At 35.8% G+C, this 11,580-nt stretch overlaps 1 protein-coding gene across 1 annotated transcript; it reads right to left on the bottom strand.

The window, feature by feature from the left end:
• Window positions 1-2,419: 2,419 nt before the first annotated feature.
• Window positions 2,420-10,458, bottom strand: LOC132297672 (F-box protein At3g07870-like). Its single transcript, XM_059794931.1, has 4 exons — window positions 9,025-10,458; window positions 8,756-8,815; window positions 3,509-3,552; window positions 2,420-2,652 (listed from the first exon to the last, which is right to left on the bottom strand). The coding sequence occupies exons 1-3, from the start codon at window positions 10,213-10,215 to the stop codon at window positions 3,523-3,525; spliced, it is 1,281 nt and encodes a 426-aa protein (XP_059650914.1). The 5' UTR covers window positions 10,216-10,458; the 3' UTR covers window positions 2,420-2,652; window positions 3,509-3,522.
• Between the last annotated feature and the right edge of the window lie 1,122 nt (window positions 10,459-11,580).

Raw genomic sequence — 11,580 nt, 5'->3', positions numbered from 1 at the left:
CTCTAACAATTTGCCATCTTAAAAAATAGGGTAAAGTACATTAACACTCTCTAAGGTTTGTCAAAAAGATACTCAGAGGAAAGTTTATCTATTTTGAAATAATAATAACCCTTGAAGTTTGATATATCTACTAAAGACACCCCAATAGTAATAAATTGACATTTTTACCCTTTAACTTTTATATTAAATAATTTAAATGCTGAAATGACCTTTCTAACTTCATACCCATAACAAATTCTTTCTTTCTCTCCTCCCTGTTTTCTCTTCCTCAAATCTATAGTTTGTAGATATAATTTTTCTAGTCTCACAGAATTTGACAAACACTGTGAATAGGACGGATTGGACATAAACATTGAAAAATTTAAAACCAAAGCCAGAAAAATTACATCTATAAAAACAATAAAAATTTCAAAACAACTTGCATCATCAAATCAACCCACCAAGTTATTTGGAGAATTTAATAACACAAGATGGATTATGAGGAAACTAAAACATGTTCGTTGTTTTTGTATATTTCTTTTTATAACTAATGGGTTTTTTCCTTTACTTTTTTCTTTTTTCCTTTTTATTCAGAATATTCACACTAAGTGTTTTTTTTACGTAAATATTCACTCAAGTTTGTTGTTTATATATAGCTTGTTTATATTTTTACTGTACGGAAAGATTAAGAAAGCAGAGAAAAAAAAATGGTTGATGGGTAATTTTGTTTCAAAATATTATATTTTTAGAGTGCATAAATAAGTGTAATTAATGTTTTTAAAAGTAATATTGTGATTGGTTGAATGATAAATTCTAAGGAGTGACCCTCGTTTGAGAGCAACAGCTTTGTAATAATTAATCACTTGGTAATGATATTAAATTATTCTTTAAATTATTACACTTACACTTGGTAATGATATTAAATTATTATTTGATGATGCAAGTTGTTTTAAAATTTTCATTGTTTTTATAGATGTAATTTTTTTGGCTCTGGTTTTAAATTTTCCAATATTTATGTCTAATCCCTCCTATCTGCCGTGTTTGTCAAATTATTTGAGACTAGAAAAATTATATCTACAAAGTATGGATTTTGGTTGTTGGATGCATTAGGACATTCGTTATGATTGTGCCCTAGCAATATTTAAATACTCCACTTTCAATTTTTTTTTTGTGTGTATATGTGTGACAACATGTGTGTATATGTGTGACAGTGTGTGTTAGTGTTGGGGGCTGAGAAAAGAAAAAACAGAGAGGAGAGAAGGAAAGAAATTGTCATAGGTATGAAGTTAGAAAGGTCATTTCAACATTTAAATTAGTCAATATAAAAGTCAAAGGGTAAAAATATCAATTTATTATCATTGAAGTGTCTTTGGTAGATATATCAAACTTTAGAGAGTGTCATTGTCCCAAAATAGACAAACTTTCCTCTGAGTGTCCTTTTAACAAATCTCAAGGAATGTTACTGTACTTTACCTTTTAAAAAAAAAAAAAAAAAACAAAGATCAACTAAAATACTCCGAAGTGAACAGTCAAAACTTGGAGATTCCTAAGCAAAGCAGAGATCAACAAAATTTTTTAAATAAACACATTTATCTAGTACACAAACGTAAGTACTCAATCACAACATCTATTGCACAAGCACTTCAGAAAAACACCAAATTTCACAAGAGAAACAATTCCATGTAGCACAGACAGATTTAGCAGTCTTTGTAAGAAAATTAATGCTAATTAAACTACATTTTCTGCTTAATTGATATCACCATTCTGCTCCATAATAACTGAGCATCCAAATAGAACCTTAATAGCTACTTTGCTACAAAAATAAATAAATAAATAAATGTTTTAAGCATAGTTGAGGTGGTTAGTAAAACGAGACACACACATTGAGCTATCTGACATGAATAGCTCAGGCATAGTAGAGATCTATCTGTTTTAGCTAGCAAGTAAACCAGCATAGTTTAATCGACATTTTTCACCTAAAGTAAGCGAACCAAACTTGAAGAAAACTTGTTTGACTCATTAAACTCAAGAACGTCGTGATAAACATATAATCATGAGCAGACTCGTTAAAAACCGGTCAATATGGCTCATTTATTGAGCTCAAATTTGAACTTGACATTGGCTAGCAAGCGAAACAAGCCAACCTTAACCTTGGCTAGCATTGCCAAAAGAAAAACTAGCCATGATTTCCTACAAAATATCACCAACTAGTCACTTCTAATGCTTGGCATGACATCCAGCAACTCGAACTAAAGAAGCAGCTCTTGACAACTTAATTTATATAATAAAATGTGGCTCATGCCCAAAATAAAATTTTGAAGATAAAATGGCATCAAAAGATGAGCAATAACGGATAACAAATACTTTCAACATAAATCTTACCCAGAAAGGATAAAAATAATAATAATAATAATAAATAAATAAATAAAACTTTCAGCATAGGATCTAAAGCCATATCAAGCCCAAATGCTCCAAGATTTCAAAAGCATCATCAGTGAGTTTATATATTGCCCAAAGAAAATTTTTAACTACATCAACATACAATTTATGTACCACAGGCAAAATAAAAGTAACAAAAAACAGGGAAAGTGTTCACTATGCCACTTCTACTCTTTCAACGTTTCTCCACCTTCTTTGGCTTCCTCATTTTGATTTTCCACCATGATCACAGCCCTGAAAAAACATTCCAAGCACATCAGGCACAAAAAGATATAAAGATTAACAATAATTGGATGCTATAGAATCTGATAAACAAAAAAAATGTTAAAACTTTGATTTTGTTTAAATCGTTGAAATACACAATCACTAAATTGAATCGGTGTTTATGTGTTTATGAAATAAAAATAAGTTTAAGGTGTTTCTCTTGTTCAGTATTATTATAAACAAAATCGTATTATTTTTTTTCCTAAATTGAAACAAAATCGTATTTTATGTAATGGGCAATCACTAAATCGAATTGGTGTTTATGTTTTTATGAAATAAAAATAAGTTTAAGGTGTTTCTTTTGTTCAGTATTATTATGAACTATTTTAGCATATAGTAATCTTCTTATTTTAAACAAATAGGACCTTCAAGCTGTTTGTTCAGTATTATTATAATACTATTTTAGCATATTGTATTACTATGAACTAGCAAGTAAAGCAACATAACATTAACATTGACAATCATTATCCGAGCGAAAAGGAAAACTAGCTATGATTTCCTACAAAATATCACCAACTAGTGACTTCTAAATGCTTGGCACGCATCGAGTAACTCGACCTAAAGAAGGTACTTTTGACAACTTACCTCGTATGATATAATGTGGATCGTACCCCAAAAAAAAATTTAGAAGATACAATGGCATCAAATAACAAATACTTTCAGAATAAACCTAGCCGAAAAATCAAAAAAAAAAAAAAATAATACTTTCAGCATAACATTTAAAGCCACATCAAGCCCAAATGCTCTAATAGTTCACAAGCATCATGAGTGAGTGATCAATTTCCCAAAGAAAGTTTTTAACTACATCAGTATACAATTTATTTACCTTCTATTGCTTCCTCATTTTGATTTTCCACCATGATCACAGTCCTGAAAGAACATTCACATCAGGCACAAAAAGATATCAAGATCAATCATAATTGTAACTCCTCAAAGAAGAATATGAAATAGCATTTATATTACCTACTAGGGCAATGATGACATAGACGTTACTTAAATGCTAGGTTGAGCTTTTACATTTACACGTAGCAATAACAGAACTTAGCAATATCAGTAGCAAATATAAGATGTAAAAGCAAGTAACATCATCCGCCTTGCCTATTCTTTCCTTTATTCTTTGGTTTTGTTCTTCTTCTTTTTAATAAGTATAAGCAACTAATTGCAAATTTTTTGGGATACAAGAAGGGGGCTAATTTTGATCTTCTTTTCTGGAATTTCTTTGCTCCATTCACTTTTGCTCCAGCGTAAAGCTAGGCTCTCTGTATAAGCATCTGCATAAAATGAGTCCAAAGATATTGAATCTGTAGAACCACGAATATGAAGATCCATTATTTGTTCCGTTTCGGGATCATAAGCTACCAGACACCCATCTTTTTTCCCAAGCACAATTTCACCTTTCCTGGTGAATCCAACTACACTTCTGCTTAATGCTGCACTCATATCAATATTGAATTTTTAGTCCAAGACTCTGGCATGCCATGCTCCTTCATCACATATATGAAACAAGTTTTCTCACCCCAAATACCAGTAATCAGAGAGAATGATTCTTGATACTTATCAACCCGAACACTTTCCACCCCGTATTCATAAAAAATTCTACTGGGCACCTTGATCTCACCAAATACCTCATCATCCATGTGGAATGACACGATCAAGCCACAGGCTTTCCACGAAAACACATTATTAGCAAACCAATGTGCAGCCCCATTCAGATAAGTCTGGGGAGCCGCTCGTCTATGATATGTGGAAGACCCAAATGGCTGATGTTCCGCCATGTGCTTGTGCTCAGACTGAAAATGTCAATCTCGGGAGGTTTAAAATCATCGGGTGGCCAGAAATACACAATCCTGATAACCAATTGCCCATCCAGAGATCATCCAATTCCATCCTGTTCAGATTAACCTTCTGCACCAAGGGCCATTCAAGCCCATTGTAGTCCTTAAGTTCCCAAATGACGAGTGTCGAACCATCATATTGAATGAATCTGAGGTGTGCTTGGCACTCTCCTATTAGATGCCCAAACGCCTTGGGATCTCTGTCCTTGGGCTGTCTTATGGTACGAAATTGATCAGTGCTGTTGAGTGGATCATAGGTGAAAATCTTGCCATGATAAATGTACATCCAATGGAGTATTTCATTGCAAACCACAGCACTAGAATGGTAGTGGAACATTATAAAGTTACACCCTCGAGTCAATATGATTGTTTCAGTCCATTTCCATGCGTCAGAAGAGAATATCTCCAATTTGAGATTGGCGGAATGTGGTGGTGGTGGTGGGTGTTGTGGTGGTTCGAATTGATGCATTCGAACCACTCTGAAGCTAGTTGTGCAGCTACTACTATCAAAAGAATAACATGGCTTGCAAACAAATCCAACGATAACCCTTTCTTGGCAAGTGGGTGGTGGAGGAAGTTCAACCAATTCATTGTGAGGGGGTAGCAAACCTAGTAAACCCTATGAAATGTCGAGGTTGCAGAGCATAATACTAAGCCATTGCTTGAAGCTAAGTAACGAATTGGCTCTAGTTGATGTTGATCTGATGATGATGATGGTGTTGGGTTCGAAGAGGGAAGAAAGTTTAGAGAAAACCCACCAGATTAAAAAATGCGTGATTTGGATGTTAATTGGACTGCACGATCATTGTACTGGTATCAGAAGGCAAAAGGAGGCACCAAAGATGAACAATGGTGGACATAGCATTGAGCAAATGAAGAGTGGAGATCAAAGCATACCAGCGTTTTGAAACACATTTGCAGAGATGGGTGAGTTTGAGATAATTTCTACGAACAGTTCGTTGGTCAGGTTATCAAAGAGGGATTTTGTGGTGATGGAAGAGAAGAGGGCGATTTTAGGGACTCAAATGATTTGTGTCTTCTAGAAGGTGGAGAGCCAAGCACCACCATTGTCATCCCCCATCTCCATACTCTGTGTGTGTGTGTGTTACGGTGATGCTTTGTGCTCCCTCTCCATCTACTGTAATCGTGTCCACGTTTGGGTCAAGTTTTTTTTGGACTTTATGAAAATAACAAATTTCTAAAAAAAGAAACAATTCCCTGTAGCAAAGGCAGATCCAACAGTCTCTAAACAAAAAAATTAATGCTAATTATTTTTTATTATTTTTTCTCTTTTTCTGAATGTGGTTATTATATAGATATGGAAAAGATCGAGAAGATTCTCCTCAAAACAAAACAGAAAATAGGCTGCCAAAACTAAGGCAACCAGATCACTAATCAATCAGGAAATTATATGAAAATCCTCAAGACAAAAACCAAGAAACTAAAGACATTCCACACAGATCTCTCTAGCAATGGCTACCACATCTCTACTTCAGTAGCAGTAAGACAGAGACCTCTTCCCTTTAGATTTAGAAAAGAAGGCAAAGCATTATGCATGATCAAACAAGCTGTAACAACATTCCTAGCTCTATTGTGAGTCCAAACCAAGTTAAACCAGTGAACTTTCCATGTTTCCAACCAATCCTATCTTCATTTTAAGACAAATAGCAGTAAGACAGATACCTCTTCTCTCTGGTATTGTAGATTTCGTTTTCTCCTTGATTGATATCACCATCTTGTGCTATATATATATATATATAATCACCATTTTGCTCCATAACAATATAGCACCCAAATAGACCTTAACAAGCTAATTTGCTCTCAAAAATATGTTTTAAGCAGAGTTGAGGTGGTTGCTAAAATGACACCAAAAAAAAAGAAAGAAAAGAATAAAAAAGGGCTTTGAATTCTTCTCTCAATCAATGTTATCCAACCTTAGCCACAACTCACGAGTCTCAATAGTTCCCATGAATTTTTACATTCTAAGCCATGCTTCATACATGTAAAAAGAATTTGCCACGTGTAATAGACAGCAAGAATGCCTTCACAAGCTAGCAACCTGAAAGGTGAAGCCTGTTAACCATGTCCTTGAAACCATCAAATATCAAGTCATATCTAAGATATTATGAATTCAAATAACAGGACATAAAACATGTCTATGACATAAGAAAACACTTATATTGCATATACCAATAAAGATATCTGGCTGACTAATTACTGTTTTCATCAAATGCATCACATTTTTTGAGCTCAAATTAGAAGTCTATGACCACAAAGGTATGAGCGGTTCTAGAAGTGGGCTTCACAAAGACATGAAAACTAATTGATTTTTATTTGTGAAATTAAGATGGTTCAAATATATTATCAAACAAAGTTTTACAAAGACAATAGAGGATGTTAAACAAATCATCACAATAAAAAAGAACTTGCCCTGGCAGATCATTAAATGTTACTTCGATAAGTTGGCAAAAACCAACCAAGCATGGCTACCTGCCCCAAGAACATATATTTTTTGCCCATGTATTTAGAATAATCATCTGACTCTATTTCTCCAAATAGTAGTACTCCAAAGAGAAGAAAACAAATTCATGGGCTACTTGTAACAGCAAGATTCCTTTCTCGTTGCCTAGAATTTCCATATTTGTTTTGCACTTCTAATATGAGCTCTATCTCCTCTGAAGTTTCTCCTACCAATAGGGAATAAGAGTAAGTAAAAACTAGAGCTACAATTATAGAAGGCAAAAAGGAATGGTTGAAACTTAAACAAGGTAATAAGTGGTATGAAGGCTATACGTTGTGTTGTCGTCTCATTCCATCAAGTCAAAGGAAGAACAGAATAATGAGGGGTGAACAGCACTGCTCTTGGAATATCATTCAAGTTAATTAATTTAGTATCATGTCAGATATCTAGAAGATAGTCCTTTCGCCAATTAGAGGTGCTAATCCTACTATGCAGTGGCACATGGCCCACAAGTAGGGGTCAAATGAGTTATCTGACATGAACTGCTCAGGCAAAACTACATAAGAGATCTGTTCGTGTTAGCTACCAAGTACACCAGCATAGTTTAATTAACATTTTCGACCTCATTAAGTAATCGAGCCAAACTTGAAGAAATTTTGTTTGACTCATTAAACTCACAAACGTTTTGATAAACAGATAATCCTGAGCAGAATCGTTTTGAACGGTGAATATCGCCCATTTATTGAACTCAAGTTTGAACTTTTGACATTGGCTAGTAAGCAAAACAAAGCCAACTCGAGGGCACAAATGTCGATATCAACTTCCGTTGACAGGTTGACTGCTCGCCTTTGACACACACAGATCGAGAGAGTCGTATACATCGGTGTAAAGTATGGAATTATATCTGAGGGTTGTGAGCCAGAACATCAGAACACCTCCAAAGCCCTTCCTAACCAGTACGCCTGTGATTATGCCTCCTATCACAAGGGTCAACACCCCAAACTTTACATTTCAGCCGCGGAAAGCTCTTTCTAAATCGCTTAGTGTTTTAGTGGTGAGGCAAGTGAAGTTCAAACTTCTCAGGTCGATGAACCAAGAGGCGGAATCCAAAAATAGGAGTGAGTGACCCAATCATTCTAGTTCGAGACGCCTAAGTCCAGAAGATTGATTCTATTTATAGATAGCTTCTAGTGCCGTATAGGCGTGACTGAGTAGCTTACTTCATTCATAGGGAAAAGAAGTCTACCATCCGAAAGTTTCATTCAGTTGTCACTCCCCAAGTAGGGTGAGTTTTACCTCTCTTTCTATTCTGCTGAAGGCTTCAAGCCAGTAAGATCGCGAAAACCTCTTGGCTAGCATTATCCAAGCCAAAAGAAAAACTAGCTATGATTTCCTACAAAATATCACCAAATAGTGACTTCTAATGCTTGGCACAACATCCAGCAACTCGAACTAAAGAAGCTGCTCTTCACAACTTAATGATATAATACAATGTGGCTCATACCCCAAAACAAAATTTAGAAGATACAATGGTATCAAAAGGTAAGCAATAATAGATAACATACAGCATAAATCTCACCCAAAAAAGAAATGAAAAAAAAAAAAAAAAAACCTTTCAGCATAATATCTAAAGCCATGTCAAGCCCAAATGCTCCAAGATTTCAAAAGCATCATGAGTGGGTTATTAATTGCCTAAAGAAAGTTTTCAACTACATCAACACACAATGTATGAACCGTAGGCAAAGTAAAGGTAAAAAGAAACAGGGAAAGAGTTTACTATGTCACTTCTACTCTTTGAGCAGTTCTCCTCATTTTGATTTCCACCCTGATCACAGTCCTGAAAAAACATTCCTTGCACATCAGGCACAAAAAGATATAACAATAATTGTAACTCATCAAAGATATGAATATGAAAGTGTAATTGACCAAAAATATTTACGTTTATGCAACCTACTGGAGCGGTGATGATTAGAGGATACTTAACAGAACTTAGCAATAGCAATATCAAATATAAGACGTAAAAGTAAGTAAAATCATGCATCGTGCCTCTTCATTCCTTTCTTCTTTGGTTTTCTTAGCTCCACTCGCTTCTCCGGGCAAAATAAGTGACTCCTTACAAGTGATTCTATCATGTAATTTTGATCTAAAAAAAACTAGGCTCTCAGTATAGGTATCTGCATAAAATGAGTCGCTATAAGTTGGAATTATAGGTCCACGAATACGATGATGTGTTACTTGTTTCACTTCCGGATCATAAGCTACCAAATACCCAAATTTTGTCGCAAATAGAACATGGCCATTCCTTGTAAAGCCAGCTATCCAATACAATAATCCTCCACGCGTATCAATATTGAATAGTTTAGTCCAAGAATTTGATATGCCATACTCCTTCATCACCCAGATGGAATAACTATCTGTGCCCAAAACATCAATCAGAGAAAGTGATTCTTGAAACTTAGCAACCACCCCATGCACACGAAAATTGCTAGCAGGCACCATGATCTCACGAAATATCTCATCACCCATGTGGAATGACACAATCAAGCAGAAGAAATCATCCCTTCTTCGGTCAAAAGCAAGCCAGTGTGCAGCCCCATTCAGAAAGGCCTGGGGAGCCCGCTCGTCGATTGCATATGGAAGACCCAAATGGCTGATGTTCCGCCATGTGCCTGTGCTCAGACTGAAAATGTCAATCTCCGGAGCCGGAGGAGGTTCAAAACCATCGGGTCCGTCGAGATACGCAATCCTCACAACCTTGTAGTCATCAGTCAGCGAATCAAAGCCGAATTGAATGGTATGAATATAACGGCCGTGTGATTCGGCGGTAACACGCAATGGCGGAAGCGCCATTGTCTTGTGAATCGATGGATTCCATAGATAAAGCTCCTCCGTGTAATCCTCCAAATCATTGGAAATGCATACCAGACCATTGCAGCTACCGATTATCCTTAAATAAGGGTTACGGTGGATTTTCAGTGGAGGCTCAAACTCTGCATAATCAATGAACATTTCGTTTTCGCAACGTACTAGTGAGTAACGCTCATCACCAGAGTAGCTTCGAATTAGAAGAAGGTTGTTGTTGGCAAGAGATGATTGATTGAGGTGTGCGGCGATGAATTTAGGGTTTGTGATCAAAGAGTACCATGATTTGCAGGTAAAAGCGCACCGGACGACGGTCTTGACCGGTAGTCTAGTGAGGATGACGATCCACAGTTCACGAGGTAGGAGATCTGACATTTTCTTCCAATTCGTTGCTTGAAACAAACAGAAATGGATTTGAACAAACAAAACCCTAATCACTTCTTCAGAACAAGAAAAGTATTTCTTCTCTTTGTTTTCACTTCTGAGATTTTAAACCTATTGGACAAAGAGGCAAATCAATTGTCTGAATTCTTTTCTTTTTTTTTTTCACCGATATTTCTTTATTTGGTTTGCAACTTAAAAGTGAAAATGACTATTCCATTCAAATGAAAATTTATTTTTGACAATAAAAATCCATTCCACAACTAAACCTATGGAATGACCATTCCATTACCAAGTAATTTATTTAAAAAAATCAACTTTCTAAAACACCCTCATATTCCAAGTAAAAAAAGTACCATTACCTTCCACCACAATCATCTCTGCTTTTCACCACCATCGCCCACCACTTTCCACCACCGCCCACCACTTTCCACCACCGCCACAGCCACCGCCTTTCACCACCGCTACCGCCACCATTTGCCGCAACCACCGCCGCCGCCGCCTTTCACCACAGCTACTGCCACCACCTTCCACCACTACCACTACCATTGCCTTTCACCACCTTCCACCACTACCGCCGCCATCTCCTTTCACTACTGCCACCACCACCACTGTTATCGCCTTTCATTACCACCACCGTGAACTCAGCTTTAGCCAATAAACGTATGAGTCCTCGTCATGTACTCAGCTTTAGCCAATAAACAGTGAAATTTTTTCTTTTACTTCACTTGGAGACCCACAAATTATTTCAAAACTTTTTTCAAAATATAAAAAATTTCAAAAATCGAGATTTTTGAAATTCTAAAAGGCAACATTTTAATCAAATTTTAAGCACCTTCTCAATTTGAAAAACATGCTTTTATCATCCCAAAAAATCCCTTCTATTATGGGTTTATTCCGTATTTTGACCTTATTGTTGCAATATCACCATTTTGAACTAATTTAAATGTTTTTGGTCATGTTTTTCCATAATAATTAGTAATTTCAAGGTCATCAAAAAAAATTTAAATGAATAATATGTGTATATATATCATCTTCACGTTCACATACCCAAAATATTGCCAAAATTCCTTTTTGGACCTTTTTTTACTCAGTATTTCGTCAAAATTTTGTCAAACTTTATTAAATGCAAGTCTACTTGAAAATAGTGTCACAGACTTGGACCATTCCAAGCTCACGTGCGGCCTTAGACACTTTCAAGTCCCCTTAAAGCGCTAAGTCAGCCCACTCGAGTGTGCTAGCTTAGTGAAAACTAAGGCTAGACAAGTGTTTTGCTTACTTGGGTGTGTAGGAAGAGATTAGGCAAATAAGTAAGAGAGTTTGGGAATGTATGAACACTTGTATTACTTGAGAGGAGAT

Source organism: Cornus florida, unplaced genomic scaffold, assembly GCF_030987335.1.
Source record: "Cornus florida cultivar Cherokee Brave unplaced genomic scaffold, ASM3098733v1 CherokeeBrave_3.0.0_Hap2_Chr01, whole genome shotgun sequence".
In the NCBI taxonomy this organism is placed as follows: Eukaryota; Viridiplantae; Streptophyta; class Magnoliopsida; order Cornales; family Cornaceae; genus Cornus; species Cornus florida.
Note: the sequence above shows the minus strand (reverse complement) of the source record. Positions and strands in the feature narration are given on the sequence as shown.

Bases quoted from the DNA above. Each gene is read 5' to 3' on its own strand.
- LOC132297672 (XM_059794931.1), bottom strand. From the start codon at position 10,215: ATGTCAGATCTCCTACCTCGTGAACTGTGGATCGTCATCCTCACTAGA. The intron at 8,816-9,024 runs GCACGATGCATG...ATGTTTTTTCAG, and splicing joins AAGAAGAAAGGAATGAAGAG to GACTGTGATCAGGGTGGAAA. The intron at 3,553-8,755 runs GTAAACTCTTTC...ATGTTCTTTCAG, and splicing joins CAAAGAGTAGAAGTGACATA to GACTGTGATCATGGTGGAAA.